The sequence below is a fragment of the Alligator mississippiensis genome, chromosome 7 (assembly GCF_030867095.1).
Source record: "Alligator mississippiensis isolate rAllMis1 chromosome 7, rAllMis1, whole genome shotgun sequence".
Lineage (NCBI taxonomy): Eukaryota > Metazoa > Chordata > Crocodylia > Alligatoridae > Alligator > Alligator mississippiensis.
In genome coordinates, this window is record NC_081830.1 from 54,930,587 (window position 1) to 54,950,473 (window position 19,887).

The window sequence follows — 19,887 nt, forward strand, 5'->3', positions numbered from 1 at the left end:
CACAAAAATGCTGGTTTCTTATGCAGTTTTTCTTTTGCTCCAATAGAGATGTACAAATAGGACAACAAGGACAAGGATCTTTTCCTTGGCATTCAAGTGAAAGAAAAAGCTGTTTATATTATGTTGTATATATTCACGGTCTAGATTGTTTTCATTTCAGTAGAATAAAAATACAGCCTGGCAACAGCAAGCATACAGTGAGGGTAGCTGTCTGCCTTTTTTCTTTGCCTGACTGGGGTGGAAGTCTTGGATTTGGGCAGCAACATGAAGAAAGAGAAATGGTTTGTTCAGGTTCTTGTGTTGTAAAAGCTCTCTCTTTGACACCTGACCTGTCAGCTCTTATCCAGAAGAGCATTAGCTTCATTTGTTTGTATTATAAAAAATAACAAACGTGTATTTACCCAAATCCAAGAGAACTTTAAATTTAAGATGGCCCCTGCAATAATTAGATTCTATATAAGGAAATGCCTTGCTGGACCTGGTCCTGGCCACAGGCGATGACCTGGTGAGGGGACTGCGGGTTCTCAACCACCTGGGCGACAGCGATCATCGCCTACTGGAATTCACAGTCCAGTGCAGGTTATCAAAGGCCTGCAGCAAGGCAGCAGCCTTTGACTTCAGAAGGGCCAATTTCAAAGATTTAAGGAGATTAGTCGTGGAGGAACTGAGGTCCCAGAGGGTAGAGGAGTTGGGAGTCCAAGACGAGTGGTCATTCCTTAAGGAGACAATCCTCCAAGCCCAAAGAGTTTCATAGTTTCATAGTCGGTAGGGTCAGAAGGGACCTGAGTAGATCATCAAGTCTGACCCCCTGCCATGGCAGGAAAAAGTACTGGGGTCAAACGACCCCAGCAAGGTGTTCGTCATTGGGAGTGACAGTCCCAATGTGAGTCAAAGGGGGCAAGAGTGCTCAAAAGCCACCACTGGCTCATCAAAGGCATTCAGGAACATATGAAAGCTAAAAAGGAGGCATACACGCAATGGAAGGGAGGGGCCATCACCAAGGAGGATTATACCTCCATTGCTCGGGACTAGGGGGACTGTTAGGAAGGCTAAGGCAGAGACAGAACTAGGACTAGTGACCAGGATCAAAAATAACAAGAAGTCCCTTTTTAAATACATAGGGAGTAAAAAGAAAGCACCAGGTAACATGGGGCCCCTGCAGGACACACTTGGTAATCTGGCGGTTGCACTAGATGATAAAGCTGACCTCTTTAACAAATTCTTTGCCTCCATTTTTCTGAGCAGGGACCAGGACACTCCCCCCCCCCCCCCGGGGATTCTGGACAGACTCAGAGGCACTGCCACGCCTAGGGTCAGTAAGGACCTAGTTAGGGAACTTCTGGTGGGGCTGGACATGTTCCAGTCAGCAGGTCCAGATGATCTCCACACCAGGGTGCTGAGGGAATTGGCAGAGGTCATTGTGGGACCCCTGGCATGTCTTTACGAGCACACGTGGTGCTCTGGTGTGGTGCCAGAGGACTGTAAAAGAGCCAATGTGGTCCCAATTTTTAAAAAGGGGAGGAAGGAGGACCCGGGTAACTATAGGCCCGTTAGTCTTACCTCGGTCTAGGGAAGCTCTTTGAGAAAATTATCCAGGAGCACATCTGCGAGGGACCAGCAGGGGAGATTATGCTTAGGGGCAACCAACATGGGTTCATTAGGGGCAGGTCCTGTCAGACCAACCTGGTTGCCTTCTACAACCGAGTCACAAAATCCTTAGATGCAGGTGTTGCAGTGGATGTAATCTTTCTGGACTTCAGGAAGGCTTTCGACACTGTCTCTCACCCTGTTCTCATTAAAAAATTAGGCAACTGTAGCATCAATTCCTACAGTCGGATGGGTCACAAATTGATTGGAGGGCCACACCCAGAGAGTGGTAGTAGACAGGTCATTTTTGAACTGGAGGGACATGGGCAGTGGGGTCTCCCAGGGCTCAATTCTCGGGCCCACACTGTTTAACATCTTTATCAGTGACTTGGATGAGGGGGTGAAAAGCACCTTGTTCAAATTCGCGGATGACACTAAGATGTGGGGAGAGGTGGGCAGGCTAGAAGGGAGGGACAGGCTACAACTAGATCTGGACAGGTTACAGGGGTGGGCAGATGAGAACAGGACGGGATTCAATACTGACAAGTGCAAGGTATTACACCTGGGGAAGAAGAACCAGCAGCATACTTACAGGCTGGGGAACTCCCTTCTCGTCAGCACAGAGGCAGAAAAGGATCTTGGAGTCACTATTGATTCCAAGATGAACATGGGCTGCCAATGTGATGATGCGGTCAGTAAGGCTAAACGCACCTTGTCATGCATCCACAGATGCATCACGAGCAGGTCCAAGGAGGTGATCCTCCTCCTCTATGTGACACTGGTAAAGCTGCAGTTGGAGTACTGCATCCAGTTCTGGGCACCACACTTCAGGAGGGATGTGGACAACATGGAGAGGGTCCAGAGGAGGGCCACTCACATGATCAGGGGGCAGCAGGACAGGCCCTAGGAGGAGAGGCTACAACACCTGAACCTGTTCAGCCTCCACAAGAGAAGTCTGAGAGGGGATCTGGTGGCCATCTATAAACTTATCAGGGGGACCAGCAGGGAACGGGAGAGTCCCTATTCCCCCGAACACTACCAGGAGTAACTAGGAATAACAGCCACAAGTTGACTGAGAGTAGGTTCAGGCTTGACATCAGGAAGCACTACTTCACAGTCAGGGCGGCTAGGATCTGGAAGCAACTTCTAAGGGAAGTGGTGCTCACTCCTACCCTGAGGGTCTTCAAAAGTAGGCTAGACAATCACCTAGCCGGGGTTGATTGACCCCAGCATTCTTTCCTGCCCATGGCAGGGGGTTGGACTTAATGATCTGCTCAGGTGCCTTCTGACCCTACCAACTATGAAACTATGAAAATTATAAATTTGTTATAATTGTCCATGTATAGGACTTAATTATTGGAGGGCTATCTTAAATTCATCCCCCCACTTCAGCAGCAGAAAAGCAGAAGCAGGAAAAGCAGTGGCCAATGGGGGAAGGGGGCAGTGAGACCCTAACACCTTATCTCCCCCACCTGCCTTCCTGCCATCCTCCAGTTCTTGGCTCTGGCTCCAGTATTGGCCAGGTAGCAGTAGTGCTGGTAGCAGAAGTTGGAACTGGAGGTGCAGCAGTTCCCCTGCTGCTGTGTGGTCTCCCCTGTATTCCCCTACACACATCACGTGGTCTCCCCTGCATTCCCCCTTGCACCATGTGGTCTCCCCCATACATCCCCCCAGATCACGCAGTCACCCTCAAGCATCCCCTCCCCCACCGCACAAGCCACCTTAAGCCACACTGGCCCCAGCAAGGTATCAGTGGCAGTGGCAACAGCTCTAGCCCCAGCCCTGGCCCCAGCTCTCAACCCCCAGATGAGGCTTTCCCCCTAGCCCCATGTTAAATGAGTGGGAAAAAATCTGAACTTGGATTTGAGTAAATATGATATATAAGAGGCCTGTGCAAAGCAGCTAGTATCTGCTTCGAATTCAGATTCTGCCAATTTGGGTGACAGTGCTTCGCTTTGATTATTCGAATCACTATCCCGAATCGATTCGGCTAAATCCAATTCAGAGATCTGGCTGTTACCGAATCTCTGAATCAGTCAGGCCAGGCCCATTCCCTGCCCACTCTCCCAGCTTGACAATGGCTGCTCTGCCCGCCCCAGCTCCCAGCTGTTTGGGAAAAAAAACAACCCAGTGCTCAGCAGGTGCTGCCGGGCAGAGGGCAATCCCCACTGCCCCACGTTGTGTGGGGGGTTCTGCACAAGCCCCTCAAACACCCCCCTCACTCCCCCAGCCCCCCCCATGGATGCCCCACCCAGGCCAGCTCCGGCCCTTTAAGAAAAGAAAAAAAAAAAAGAGAGAAAAGCCCCAGGCTCACCGCTCCTGTTGGCGGGGAGCAATCCCCACTGCCCCCCCCACTGCTCCACGCTATGTGGGGGGCTCTGCACGAGCCCCCCGAAGCCCCGAGGCTGCTGTAGGAGTGGTGAGTCCCAGAGCTTTTTTTTTTTTCTCCTTAAAATGGTAGGGGACCAAGAGGGGTTGGGGGGCTCGTGGCAGAGCCCCCCCATGCAGCGTGGGGCAGTGAGGGGTGCGGGGCTCGCCCCCCTGCCAGGCAGCACCCGGTGAGCCCTGGGGCTTTTCTTTAAAGTACAGAGCTGAGGCAGGTGGAGGCATCCATGGGGGGGCTGAGAGAGCAGGCAGGGGTTGGGGGGTGCTGGCAGGAGACCTCCATGGTCCCCTCCCCCCTCCCCCAGCCTCCCTCCCCCGCCCCAATACATACCAGCTCAGAGTCAGCTGCAGCTCCCTGCTGCAGCCACTGGGGATTGCCCGAATCATCAAAGCTCTCCAAATCTTTTCCGAATATTCGGAGAGCTTTGAATCGATTCAGACCTTTAAATGGGTCCCCTGATTCTATTTGGGTTTGGAGATTCGGCCACTGAACCAAGCCAAAATCTCCTCCAAATCGAACAGCCAGCTGAAGCTTCAGGCAGCCCTAATATATAAATCACTTATTTTTCATTTGGTGTTGCTTGGGAGTTCTGAGCAAAATCAGAATCCCAGGTGGAGAAAATGTTATAAATGCATGTAATGAAACAGCTCTGCCCCAAAGAATTTGCAATCAAAATGTACAAGACCAGAAAATGCCTAGACAGACAAAAACAATATCCAAGCAAGATACTGGTGCACTGGAACAGAGACTATTAAGGTACACTGTCAATAGTAATAATGCTTAGGAATTAGCTAATGCTCTAGAATGTTTCTCTGTTCCTGACTATCTTCTAATTCACGCCATATTTAATATGGATATAGCTGTATCTGGTTCAAAGTAATTGTTCCTCATCAATGCTAGTACAAAAGAGATCACAATCAGGCCCAAGAGAGTACATTTTTACTGTAATATTTTGTTTAACCAATTTTGCATGAACACCGGTGGAATCGTCTTATTTTCTGGACTATAATTAGATCATTATTTTTCAGTCAGGAGGCAATATTAGTGACTAGAAATTAATTATAGATTTTTCAGTCAGACAAACTCTGTCCCCTTTCATGCTAGCCTCAGGTGTTGCCAGTAAAGGTAATTAGTTTGACAAAGATATAATGATCAGGATCTAACCTGCAGTCTTCAATATGACATTAAACCGTACCATACGCAGGTACACTGTGTTGCAGTAGTGCCTAGGAATGCCTCTAGACCAGGACTCCATTATGCTAAGACCTAGGCAAACAGAACAAGAACGATATGGACATCTAGGAAACTAACTCAGGACTTGATCCTTTTCCCCCTCTCATGCAGGGATTTTTGCACCAACCTACAGTTACAAGTATGGTTTGTTACTGTAATTCTTAATTAATGTGTTAATTATCAATGGGAGTGAGATTTGGCTTTAAGATGTCAATATCTCACTAATGTCAATTACCATCCAGTCCATTTGGAAAAAAAAAAGTTGAAAAGGCTCATCTCTTACATCTTTCCTGGATCATCCCAGCTACAAAATCACTTGAAATAAGAGGTCATCTAAAAAAATATGAATAGTATACCTCCAATGGAGATGCACTTGAATTTAAATTATCTTCCCAGTTAAAACAAATGAAAAATGCAGACAGTTTATAACAACTGCATATACTGTACTATAGAAATGTATTTTGCTATTTACAAGAGCTTATTCCCAAAAAGGACTGAATGTTGGTAATCTAACTTGGATTAATAATATGCTTCATTAAGCTTCTGTTCCTCTCATTAAGGCCTGCCACATCCATCCAAGTATAAAGGAACATGTCATCCAAGTTGATGGAAATAGGAAGAATAAAATTTCTCTTAGGGCAAGATAGCTACATTTGAGTGAAACTACTACCATCTCCAGTCATGAATACTTTAGTCCTTACTTAAAAGAGCCTTGCAGTTTAATAAAAAAGTTAAACTTATGACACCACTTCACAAGTTACAGACAACACATTTAACCTCTCTCCTTTTTTCATTATAGTAACAATGCCTGAAAAGCAGCAGCAGACTACGCAAGACTCATTTAGCAGGCTCCTTTTACAATGCCTCCACAGTTTGATGGGACTGAGAACAAGAAATATGAAAATCTGCAGAAGTTAATAATATACCAGAGAATAAAATCTACAGATAAAACTTTTAAAGATCTACTTTTTAAAAAGAAAATAGGCCCACATCATTTTGAGATGCTTCCATTTTGAGCCACTTATTTTCTGTCAGTGTTTCAAGTTTCTAACCTCCATCTCAGGTAGTCAGTGCTACACTGAGAAGAGGAAGTTTCCAATTGAGCGCATCAGATTTAATAATCAAAGACCGACAGTTCCGATGACAACAATCTTATCTAAATTTTTAGCATCTGAACAATTACTGGAGGCTCACCTTAAATTCACATCCCCTTCCCACAACCGCTGTGGCAGGGAAAGCAGCTACAAGGGGGCAACAGCAGGGAAAGGGCGGGGGCCTTGTCCCATGCCCTACCACACCAGTTGCCTCCCCCAGTGCCTGCCTTCCTGCCACCTGCCCTCTCTGCCACTTGCTTTCCCCTGGTGTCTGCCTGCCCATCACTTGTGCCCCGGAGTGACTATACCCTATTAGGGAGGCCACTCCAACATGCTGTAATTCCAGTGTAACAAAGCAGACTCGATAAATCAAGTCTCCTGGAGTGTGGTAATTACCGCGCTGCAGCAGCCTCCCGCATCTCGTGTATCAACGTCCCCACACTTCAAAATGGTGGTGGGCATGCTTTATCTAAAGCTTGTTCAATGCCCACCGCCATTTTGAAGCATGGGGATGCTGATGCACAAGATACTCCAGGCGCCTTAATTAGAGCGGCTCTGAGAGCTCTCAGAGCCGCTCTAATTAAAGCACTGCCCCCTCCTGCAGCATGTGTATAAATGCCCCTGATGCCTGCCACCCTGACCACTTGCCCCCCATGCAGCCTGCCCCCTAGTGAATTGCCTGCCCAGTGCCTGGTCCCTCCTGCCACTTGCCCCCAACCTGGTGCCTGCCCCACCCTAGCTATATGCCCCCTCCCCTCTACTGTTTGATAGTCTGGCCCAGGGCTTGGAGCACGCAGTGCCTCTGGCACTGGCCAGGCAGCAGATGCAAGGGCAGCCCTAGCCCAGGACTGGAGCCACTGTTTCAGCAGCTCCTCTGCCACTGTGCCATCTTCTCTGAACTCCCCATGTGCCACACTGAAGAGACACAGGATAAGAGACACAGGATAAGTCAAAAACTAATCACTGAAACTCCACAATCACATTCTCAAACAGAGGTAAATTTGCTTTCAGAAAGCATTGCTGAACCATCTCACACTTGATAGGGAAGCCAGACTCTGTATGGGTGTTAATTTTGAGTGGTACTGCCCCCTAAAACGTAATTATGCATCGACATAGAGCATAAGAGACATCATCAGGAAAGAACAGTAAAACCTGCAAGTTAATATATTGTGTTCAGCTCACTTGAAGCACTTTATACTAAAGAAAATCTCTTCCCAGCTTTGATTATAGCAAAGAGTTACATGAAAGCAACATTCCTGCCACAGAAGTTTGTCACTGAAGCGTTGGTGGCATCAGCATGCCGGTGGAGCTGATTTTATCTAGGAGTGCACCTACTACTGTTGTAAGCGTGTCCATCAGAAAAGGTCACTGCATAGCAAGTGAGAACCAAGATAAGTAAACTGTTGCTTCAGTGCACATTACTGCTGATCATCTGATTCAGCTACCAGTAAATGTGACTGACCATTTGGTTCTGCCAAAGCAGAGGGCTCAACCATACAGCCCATGGGCCGGATCTGGACCGCAGACCTGTTACATCCAATCCACTGGTTTTCTAGTGGGCTACCAGAAGGGACTCCACATTGCTGTACACCCTGATGTAGCTGGATAAATTAATGTTGTTGTTTTACTGATTCAAACTCTAACTTAATTTTTACATCTAAGACTTTATCCTGTAAACCTATTTCAATGGGATTATATTCATGTTAGTAAGAATCATTGAATAGGTATGGGATGAGATTATAGTCATGTTAATAAAAATCACTGAATAGATATGCAGGATTGGGACCCTCTCTCATTTCAGCGTTAGCATTTATGCAAAATAATCATATTTAAATTAACCCAGAAGAAATGATACCATGATATAAATGTTATAATACTGAATATAATAAAGAATCTTTGAAGGTCAGGATTCAAGCAATTTTGATAACCAAAACTGTAAAACTCATTTAGAGTTTCATTTCTCCATCTGTGAGAACCTATTTATTGAGGAACAGAACTCACACATCAAAGACATAAATAAAAGATTTTATATATACAAATAGCACAGCATTAGTGCTACATAGTGGGGCTTCCAAAATAACAACAACATTTTATTTTTAATTTCCTCTTACATGTGTAGAACACCAACAACTGTCTTATACCTGGGCTTTTTTAGTTTTGAAGTACCTTGCATCCAGTATGAGTCCGGGTCTTCATTAATGGAGTTGTGGTGCACAGCTCAATGGCCTCTGGTTCATGGAAGATCACTGTAGGAAGCGGCTCTTTTCGAAGAGTTAGGACATTCAATTTAGTCTTCAACATGGTCTGAAAGTGCTAAATAATTTAAAAAAATTCAATTAAGTTGATTGCTGACAAAGAAAAACTGACATACATCTTCCATTTGAGTGACTTTAACTATCTATTCAGGACCTTGGAAACCTGATGGTGAAGTAGTAGATATTTTAAATATTGCAAAAGGGTCTCAATTTTCACGAGTGCCAGGTACCTGTGGATCCCATAGAGATTGGTTAAGATCCCAGTTATACATTACATATTTCCACAGACTAGTCATACAAGGAAAGTAAACCCCACCAAAATAAATCCTACCCATGATAAAGTGGAAAGGAAAAAAAATACTGGGATAGAAAAGGGAAAAGGCAAAACCTCTTATCACTGTGATACTATAACTGGACATTTTCTCAATCAACAATGAGCCTTTCAAAGAAACTTTACTTTCCCTTTCTCCTATTATATTCCCCCACTCTGGGCTTCTATTTCCCTGTCATGTTCTGTTCTCTCATGTAAATTTAATTACGGGGACATAGCAGTAGAGGAGGTAGCATAGAAACTTGCCACTTTATTATTTTTTTGCTAACACTATTGCCTAAGATTAGGATAAGAAATTATAGAAAATAAACTTCTAAGAGTGATTATATTAAATGCAATAAATGGTAAGTTATTAAGGGCACCCATTTTAAAACAAATACTGTAAATAGTTTTAAAATTAAGTAAAACTCTTCTGAAGAAATTTCCAAACCAATTGTGCAGAATCAAAAACATGACAGAAACACTTGTCTATTTGGATGCTTCTATGAATTGATTATGAACTCTGAACCTTATACTGGTTGACCATCACTACTTCATTTGTGGAAAAAAACAGAATTATAAATTGAATAAATATAATGCTCCGTGCAAATAACATATAATATGTGTTTCTAAATAAAAATGGCTTCATTAAAATCTCCAAATTCAGCCCCATTAATTTCACACACCCTTAACCTTCTCATTTTATTGTTGATTAATTTTCTGAATGGAAATCTTCATCTCTGATTTTGTAAATATTTATTGATAATAGCAAAACTGTACTTTAATTCTGTCAGCAGATTTCAATGTATTGTGCAGTCATCACTTTTAGGTAGCTTCCTTTAACCTCTCTTTTCCTAGGATGAGTGGCTTTCCTGGTCACACAGGAAGGCTGTATCAGAACTAGCAACAGAATCCATGTATTTTCATCCCTGCGTTACAAGACTGAGAGCCATATAAATATTTGATTCATTTAGACTTACCCAAAATGTTATGTACATTTGCTCAACATGAAATTTTCATATGGATTTTTATAGATTTGGGTTTTCATTCAAAATGCATGAGAAGACCTCAGCAACGAAACTCTGTGTATAATTTACAAAAACATATTGCAAAAAAGCTAACTGAAAGACTGTTAAAACATACACTACTTGGAGAGCACATCTACATGAGACATTTACTGCATAGTAGACTAATTAGCTCTGCAGTAAACATCTATTGTCTACATGTGCGGTCCTATTAGCCTGCAGGAAACTAATTAACTCCACAGCAGTAAATACAAGTACTACCCTGTTGTGGAGTTTTTTCATGCACAGCAGTGCACGTGTAGACACTGACCCGGCTGGATAGTGCATGAAGGTGCTTCGGTGCAGGGGCTGCCTGCCAGCTAGACCTGCACAGGAGCACCCTCGTGCCCCAGCCAGTCCCTCCTCAGCATGTTGAGCCAAGTCAGAGCAGCCCTAAGCTGGCAGGCTGACCTCCCATGTCCCCTGCCAGCCAGGGTTGCTCTGACTTGGCTCAACATGCCACAGTCCCAGGCACACATTCAAATGACATGCCATGGAGCAATAAACTCCAGTACGATATGCACCGGAGTTTAATCACTGCATGATGATAGTATAGGTAGATACACCCAAGAACACTTTTATCCCTACATCATACATGTTTAGAGTCAAAGATAGTTATAATAGAGAATACTAAACCCGCATGTTAAACACTCTCATAAGCATGGATAGTCTGTGAAAATAATACTTGCCTTCCTATCCAACCCATGAAGCCTGTCATAACACTTCACAGCTTCTCTGAATCTGTCCATGTTGTTTATGCAAGCATTTAAATTTCCACTCCAGTGAAGAGATCTACTCCTATTATTTTTAATCTGCCTTTGATTCACATTACACATTATCTCATCACTCCCCAAACACAGTAGCATGTTATCTTAGCAAAAGAGCTTTTTAACATGATTATACATTAAAGAATATACTTTGACAAGTCACATTATGGAGATGTTTGTGGATAGTTATTTCTAGGTCACAAGGAACATTCTTTTTCACAAACTTATTTAATTTTTTCCCCATTTTGATTACAGAATCTTTTCTTTTGAATTATCTAGGGTTTCGTCAGTGCATTTTTGCAAAAGCTTAGAAATAGTGTGCTTACTTACTGCCTTTCATGTATGCAAAATACTCTCAAAGTTAGAGATCTCAGTTTTCTAAACATCAGTTATGGCACAGTGCTTGCTAGTCCAGTTAAGTAATTGCTAATCTTCTAAATTGCACCTCTGTATCACTTAAATTGAAGTTAAATATAGGCTACAGATTTGCTAAACTTGCTTTCTTCTTTCTTCAGCAGAAAACATAAAAAATACAGAGTAATACAGACTTGGAACATAGGAAGATCACAAAGCTCTGCAAGAGGATTTTTTACCACATTCCTTCTTTTGCCAGCATTTTCTCACAGGTCTTAATACTTTCCCCTCCTATGACACCACCTCATGAACAACACAACTGTCCTGTCAAGCAAAAGGCACAAAGGCTCTCTGCTCATTTACATGTGTACATGGATGGGGAAAGGTAACAGGGAATGTAAAATAAAACTTATTTTTAACCTGGAGTAGTACTATATTACTGGCACACTGATTCATGACTGGAAGACTTTTGCATTAAAACTGATATTCTAACCTAGTGCATAACTGCTTCATCCTTCTGGGCCAAAACTTCTATTTTCAGAGATTAGCAGGCTGAGGAAGAGAAAAAAAGAAAGATATGGAGAGAAACACTCAACTGAAATAAAGAGCGATTCCTTCTTATACCCATCATTTCCTTTAATTAAACATATTTCTTTATAATAACATCACTCTTGAAGAGAATATTTCCAACTCTCTTGATCCACTGCCTGCTGAAGTTAGTGGCAAGACTTTTAAGTTCACTGATAATTTTTTTAATTCACTGGATCTGACCCCAGACAGCTCATTTTGCCTACTGAGTATTCCTATCAACTTGTGAGGTGGAGAGAACATGGTGTAACCAAAAATGGGAAAAAGCTATGACAATGATCTGTTTCTCTTCTGTTTCAACAGCCATCAACAAAGACATTAGAAAGGATAGAGAATACTGTCTAGCACATGAAAGCTATTCAGTATTTTAGTGAGTTTTAGAGTGGCTTCAGTCCAGTTGGCAGTGGACAAATGCTTAAAAACCCACAACTGCAACTGGCAGTAAACTGCTGACTAGTAGCCAGAGGGGGCCAGGACAGAATAAGCATGGATTCAGAAGTACGCCTCAGAAATAAAGGAGGTTATTTTACTTGAAACTGAGGGACATTGTTGATGTAGAGAGAAATCTGCACTATTAGTACAGCCATATCATAGCTGCCACAGAAAAGTAAGGATTCATAGATTCATAGATGTTAGGGTCGGAAGGGATCTCAATAGATCATCGAGTCCGACCCCCTGCATAAGCAGGAAAGAGTGCTGCGTCTAGATGACCCCAGCTAGATGCTCATCTAACCTCCTCTTGAAGACCCCCAGGGTAGGGGAGAGCACCACCTCCCTTGGGAGCCCGTTCCAGACCCTGGCCACTCGAACTGTGAAGAAGTTCTTCCTAACGTCCAATCTAAATCTGCTCTCTGCTAGCTTGTGGCCATTATTTCTTGTAACCCCCGGGGGCGCCTTGGTGAATAAATACTCACCAATTCCCTTCTGTGCCCCCGTGATGAACTTATAGGCAGCCACAAGGTCGCCTCTCAACCTTCTCTTGCGGAGGCTGAAAAGATCCAGTTTCTCTAGTCTCTCCTCATAGGGCTTAGTCTGCAGGCCCTTAACCATATGAGTGGCCCTTCTCTGGACCCTCTCCAGGTTATCTGCATCCCTCTTGAATTGCGGCACCCAGAATTGCACGCAGTACTCCAACTGCCAGCCCATACTACATAGTGAGATTCTGACTAAGCAAAGTACTTAAACATATGGTTAATTTTGAAAATGTAAGCAGTCCCACTGAAACATATGTGGTCTTTTCTTTCTTTACATGTCCTTGGGTATGTACACACATACTAACTTTCTGACAGTTAAGCTGACTTCACTGTCAGAGCGTATGCATGTATGTGGAGCAGAGTCAACTTAAACCTCAGAGGTATATTATCTTGAGTTGCATTAGTTAAGTTGGCTTAGCTCACAAGATGGCTGCCACCACATCAAGGAGCTGTACATATGTACACTCCAATGTGGCTTAAGTTAAGTTCACTTAGTTAAGTTGCCTTATTTTAAGTCAACTTAGCACTGCTTGTGACAAGGTATTTAGCAGAATTCACAGATTCTTTGAAATCTGACAGGGCTGTCCCATAAGCGCTTCTGCTGTGGCCTCGAACTTTCAACTTCTCAGTAGCCAATGTTAGTCAGTTAAATTACTCACTTTCTTAAAGCTGTGTGCATGGTCAAGTCCTTAATAAGCCTGTGCCTTAGTTTCTATTCCAAACTGGCAGCTTTAGTGAAAACCTGGCAAATGCTAACCAAGGTACCTTAAACAAAAATTCAGCAATGACCTTGAAGCAATAACTTTCCTGTCTTCTTAGTTCACAATCTGTAAGATCCCTTAAGTAAGATCTTTAAGTTCCCTTAGTCCTTTAAAAGCATGACTTTTAACAATTTACCACATTATGCATCAGTGCATACTATGCTATTCACATTTTTTTCTGTGCCATAACCACTAAGTTTAATTTTGTAGTTCTTATATTGTCATCAAGTCATCTAGACAGGAAACTTTTCCAACTGTGCACAAAACACACTGTGCCCATGTAAGTGGTGTTATTGATTAAGACCATGCTTGCAAAAATTTAAAGACTCTAAGCAATATAACACACACAGGACTTACCAGCAAGTCTGAAATTGCTTAAGCATTCACCACAGTCTGATTGTCAAAGAAAGCTGCAAGAAGGATTAGTGTTGTAATTAGCATTCTAGTTACATGCTTGTAAGCTAATAATACTCCTAAAAGGTTATTTTAATACAAAATCGTGGCTTTGGTTATTGAAGTCATTCTTAAAACTCCTGAAGCTCCCCTTTTCAATTCAATTCACTACCCTCAGAAGAGATCACTCTTCCAAACAAAGAAGGTTGAACATGTCTTCTTCCATGTAGCTAAGCAGCCTTTGGAATCCTCAAGATGCCAAAGGTGGTACAATATGTACAATTTTCCTCAGAGGCCTCCATGATGATTATTACCCCAGGGAGACCAAGTTTTAGTCTTGTACAGTAATCACCTGAGTGGCAGCAAAATTTGCCACCCTTACATCACATAAGTAACTTTTTTTAGCTGTAGATTAATTTTGCACAGTGACCACAACTTTCTAACATGTTTTCATCATATCTATATTCCTCTGAATATGCAAAGACAGCAGGCACAAAAGTATAGTTCTACTGCTATCAATCTAAGGAGTATGTATTTACTAAATATTAACTCTAGCTCATAGTTTATGCTATAGTTAAAACTCAAAAATAAAGATTCTATGTTTTTATTTTACGATTTTGCCCGAAGAAAATAGTCCCGAGTACAAAAATGAATATATGTTGAGCATTTATAGTAAGACTATTTAGTGCTTCTGCACTCTCTTTTTCAGCGTGTAAATAATATTCTTCAATATTCACATTATGTAACGCTTACTAGCTCTGTGTGTACATGAGAGAGAGATGATTTTTATTAGTCACAACATCATAAAAATCCAGGTAAGAAAACTATAATACAGAATCAAATTTAGCCAAATCATAGAATCATAGAAAAGTAGGCCTGGAAGGGACTTCCAGAGGTTATCTTGTCCAACACCTTGCATGAGACAGGATCATCCCTCTCCAAACCATTCTATACAAATCCATTGTCTAACCTATTAGCTAAACTAGTCAGTCCTGACACAACCACAAAACATAACACCCTAGCCTGCCACAGATAAAGCAGAAGAACTTAAATGATGAGTTAGGGCTCCTAATAAGGTCTCTTAGCCAAATCTGGTGGTACCATAAACTGCAAGTGCGGATCAACAAATAGTTCCAGATGCAGACTGATAAGAAATGAATTTGTAACAAAGAAGAGTTTTAGATTAGATAAGAGTCAAAAGAGGGTTTACCATGGTAGTACTGTCTTGTAGAAAGTCAGTATCAGTGTACCTCAACCCCACAAGACACCCAAGATTAGAAACGTTTTTCCAATTTAAAGCCATAAAGCAGCAGTAACCAAATGCACATGGAATCTATAGTTCCTTCCATAGAAAAAAGGTAGCACACAACACTTAAATCAAACTTACTACTATGCACATAGTACTTCCTCTACCAGCAAAGTCCACTGAAATGCAAAAAGTGTTGATCCGCGCACTGTACCACTATCCTGCAGTTTGGGAGAATGAACCCACCACTGTATGCAACTGACAATGCAGAAGAAACATAAGAAGCTAAAATATATTTTCTCTAATGTGATGGTGACTGTAATGCTCAGAAGTGGTGAAAACCCTACATCTACCCATCTTGTTCCAGAAAAAAAATCTCTATGAAGTTCAGTGCCCCTACCAATATGCTTACACTAGTGTAACTCCGATTAAAATCAGCAGAGCTATTTATGACTTATGCTGGCATAAATTCAGCCCAAAGAGTTTATGACCAAATACCACACACTAAGTCCTCCACTAAAAAAAACCCAAACATTTTGGTATGGAACACATGAACCATTACCTCTTACCAACCTTTTTTGTTTTATTCAAGCAAACAGAACTGGGTACAAACAAATATCACATCTGAGCTGCCTTCCTGTTTGAACAAATGTTACTATGACACTTTAAATACCATTTGCTGGATCTTAAACTTTGCCTTACAGTATTTGTTCTTTACTGGTCCTTTGAACAACATTGTGTGGAACAATACAATAAAATCCTCTTCAAAGAATATGGAACCACTTATCAAAGGTAAAAATCATTTGATCAGCAATATGTTCTGTACTGCAAAACTGAATAACATACATAGAAATGTGTAGAATCTAGGATCATATCAGAGAATCATAGAAAATTAGAGTTGGAACGGACCCCAGGCAGTCAACCCCCTGCTCAAAGAAGGACCATCCCCAACTAGATCATCCCAGCTAAGGTTTTGTCTAGTCAAGTCTTGAAAGCCTCCAAAGATGGAGCTTCCACCACCTCTCTAAGTAACTTGTTCCAATGTTTTACTACCCTCTCCCCTAGCCCTAGCACCTAGGCCCCTAGCCCTAGCCCCCAACCCCCCAGGTCCCTAGCCCCCAGGCCTCGCTGCCTGCCCCGGGTGAGGAGTGCGGATCTTACCTTCGGTAAGTGTCCCACGCCACACCGAAGCGGCGCACTCACAGACCACTACTCCTTAGAGGGAACACTGCCCCCAGCCCCCTCACCACTTTTGTTGCCCTCCACCTGACCCTGTCCAATTTGTCCACATCCTTTCAGTAGCTGGGGCCCAAAACTGAACACACTACTCATTATGTGGCCTCACCAGTGCTGAATAGAAGGGAATAATCACATCCCGTGAACTACTGGCAGTAGCAACACACCTACTGATGCAGCCCAGTCAATTGCCCTGATTTCTCAGGAAATATGAGAACACATCTCCTGTTGCCCCCTCCCGCTTGCTCTTCCTCCAGGTCTCCTATTTCCCCACTTACCTATACATAATAAAGATGTTCTGGATAATGTTTTTGAAACTTATCTAATGCTAGATAGCAGGTTACTAAAATTCTATCTTGTTTAGCATATTGAGATAAATATATTCTACTAACTGAATTCATTAAGTCTTTCTCAGATGACAGGGTATATTTCGCTAAAAAAATTGCTAATCATTCCTATTTCATATCTCTAAATCGTACCAAAATTAAACGGTAATCAGCATAACTCCAGGATAAACAACTAAAAGAACTTCTGGGTTCTTGGGTGTGTTATTATAATTAAATAGAAGAAGCATTCTAAAGAGAATAAAGGACTGCATGTACTTATGAAAGTACCAGATCAGAATAAAGATGGGAGCCAAAAGGAACAGGTAAGACAGGGAGTGGGAAAAATGAAGAAATAAAAGATGACAGAGGAAAAAGAACAAAATAGGACATGCAGAAGCACAGATAAGTCAGTTTATTTTTATTTTGAGCTGGCCTAATCTAAGAAGAGCACCTAATCTAAAAAGAGGACTCTGTATTCTGGTTATTTAGTGGATAAAGCTGCTTAAACTCCAAAGTCTGGCAGGAATTCAAGCATATACCTGTGCTCAGTGATTCCTATTGTCCCACCCTAGCTGCTTCTCACTCAGCATGTGGGCTTCTACTCTCCCCATTGTCTTTACAAAGACCCTGAGTGCCTTAGGCCAGGAATATACTGTACCCAGCAGAGGCAACCTTAAGTACACAGCACAGCTCAGAGTAGGCTGCTTCCTAAATCAGAAGGGGTCTTTGTACAGGCCACAAAATTGGCCATTAAAGAGGCTTACATGCCCTTTTGCACCGCTTTAATGGCATTGCTGTCTGCACGCTCGGCAGCATATTGTGCTTTAAATAACTTTGGTATGTAGCAAGATAAAACACCTCCAAGGTGTTTTAGTTTCCTACCTAACAAAAGTGCAACAGTGCATGGGGTGCTATAAGCTGACGTGCTTGAGGCTTAGCAGGCCCTGCGCAGCTCAGGGGCTGTAGGACCCGGCAGCAGCACGTGCAGGCAGGTGCCATTGAAGGAAAAAAAAAAAAAAGAGGTAAACCTGATCTCTTTTTTTTTTTGTCCCCCAGATTCAGCCTACCTGCCTGAGCTGTGCAGAGGCTGGGTGCTTCCCGCTACAATGTTGGGACCCAGATTTATTAGCATGGAGAAGGGTACTGCCACTCAACGCTACTATTTAGCTGCCTGATGCACACTGCAGATGCAGCTGCACTGCTTCCCACCCAGAGAAGTACAGTGCTCAGAAGTGCTGCTGTTGGGGATGATAGGTTTACCATGTAGACATGACCCAGCTCCATTTCTTTGAGCATGCTCTTAGGCCCAGGTACTTGACTTTGACACCTTGCAGAGCCAAAATGGGAAGCACTTCAAACGGATCTCACCACGAAGTCGTTTCATCTTGCTATCAACAGCAATTTGTAGGAAATACTTTGCCCTTTGCTGTAAAAAGTCATATCCTGTCTTAAAAAACCCTAATTAGCAGAATTTTATATTTATAACTCAAGCTCTCTACCAATGCCCAGAGTCACATAATGACTTATGTTATGATGCTCACATTGCACTGTTTTTTTTACAAGTTTAAAGAATTTCTGTTTCATCACAATTTAATTCATGTGAAACGTTTTGTTCTCATACCCTGTGTACTTTAGAGTTTTCTCTGGCTTGGATTCCTGGGCTCTGTTGCCAAGTTTATGTGATTCCAATCAGCAGGACTGCTGCCCAAACAAAACACAACCAAGATACAAACACCCTCCAAACTGGGGAAGTTTGGAGCTATACAAGAACTTCATGACTGAATCCCTGGCTTATCTCAAATGATCGGCCAAACCCAAATCCTAGATCTAAAAAAATCCAAGTTTGAAGAATATTTGGATATCAAATTTACAGCTTGGAACTAACCACTAAATAATTAAAGTTTCACTATCAAGATCATCAGCAAGGTAGGAGGGAATCATATATTTAGATAACTCTAATAATGGTCTTCCTATACAAAATAACACAGAGCATCAACAGAAGGAATTACATGAAAGAGTCATATTGAATTGCTAAATTATACTCTGATAAAAAATGTTTATAGCTGATTTGTTTTATTGACCAGTAGAACATATATTGTGATATTGATTGAGGGATATATTTAGTGCTTGCTATGGATAGGCTGTATGTATAATTGTAAAATAAATAACTAAATAAAGATTTTAGCATTGTTAAAAACCAAGTCCAGCACTTGTTGCTTAATTTTTCATAACAGTTCACCAATCCAGAGAATTCTTTCTGACATAAGAGTTTTTCACACCAACTTGGACTTCACTCACCCATATATGCCATTTCCATGTTAACGGATCTTCCTGTATTTCTTACATCCTATTTCTCCTAGGCTAGGGAGAAACTGGAAATTACACATAAACCAATTGAAGTGATCAGAAACTGGTTTAAACCTGTAACAGAACAGACATTCAGTGCACATAAACCAGTTTCAAAATGGCTGAAAACGGTTTGAGATAAACCTCGTTGAATGTAGTATCAGAATTAACAGATTTGGCTCAGACTGGTTTTTGCAATGTCTGTCCCAGACCCCTTGGTGGGTTAGGTTAAACCAGAGATCCCCAGGATCCCAGCATGCTCTCTGGGCTGGGATCTCTGCTCTAGCCCAGCCAGGCTGGCTCTGCTCCTCTGCTCCCCATCCAGAGCAGGGACAGGCAGGGGTAGGGTTCTGCCCAGAGAGGGGTTTAATTCCCTCCTCTCTATCCCACTGGCAGGGACCCAAGCTGGGTCTACTAGGCACTCTCCACCTCGCTGCTGCAGCAGCAGGTCACCATGGCCCCTGAGGCAGAGGAGGGCAGAGAGAAGAGTTAGTCTCCCCTCTACCCCCACTAGCAGCCAGATCTGCCTGCTCTTGCCCTGCGCTCCCTGACTGGCTGTGCCCCCTCCCTACTGCAGCAGTGGGAGGGTGCAGGGCCCTTGTTGAGGGCAGCAGCCCCTGTCATAATGTGTGGGAATGCAAGCCCCTTCCCGGCAGGGGTGCTGCACTGCAGGGCCAGCAGAGTTGTGGCAGGCTGCACGTGACAGCACCATGGTCCCAAGCAGACCAGAGCCCTGCAAACCCCCCACAGCAATGCCACGGTCTGCAGAGTGGCTGCTCTGGGAGGGGGTTTGCACTCTGGAAAGCTGCGACAAGCTGCTGCCCACCATGGTCACTCACTGCTCCAGCTGCCAGGTGGGGGCGGGGCCCAGCCCCTGTCGCTCAGGTCTGTGCTCGGGGCAAGCCCCCTCTCAGCAAGAAGGGGCTTACTCAGCCTCTGGCCCCAAGCACAGGCTGAGCAGCAGCTG

At 43.2% G+C, this 19,887-nt stretch overlaps 1 protein-coding gene across 4 annotated transcripts in view; it reads right to left on the reverse strand.

Annotated features, from left to right (window-relative positions):
• Positions 1–19,887, reverse strand: part of PID1 (phosphotyrosine interaction domain containing 1) — a 225,501-nt gene that overhangs the window by 119,219 nt on the left and 86,395 nt on the right. For 2 of the 4 annotated variants that reach the window (XM_019491789.2, XM_006269764.3), the window contains one exon: positions 8,467–8,613. The exons of 1 other annotated variant lie outside the window; for it this stretch is intronic. In XM_019491789.2, the coding sequence (XP_019347334.1) occupies positions 8,467–8,613 (147 nt within the window). Of the gene's footprint in view, positions 1–8,466; positions 8,614–19,887 lie in introns of those variants that run through there. One more of the 4 variants, XM_019491791.2, reaches the window with a different exon arrangement.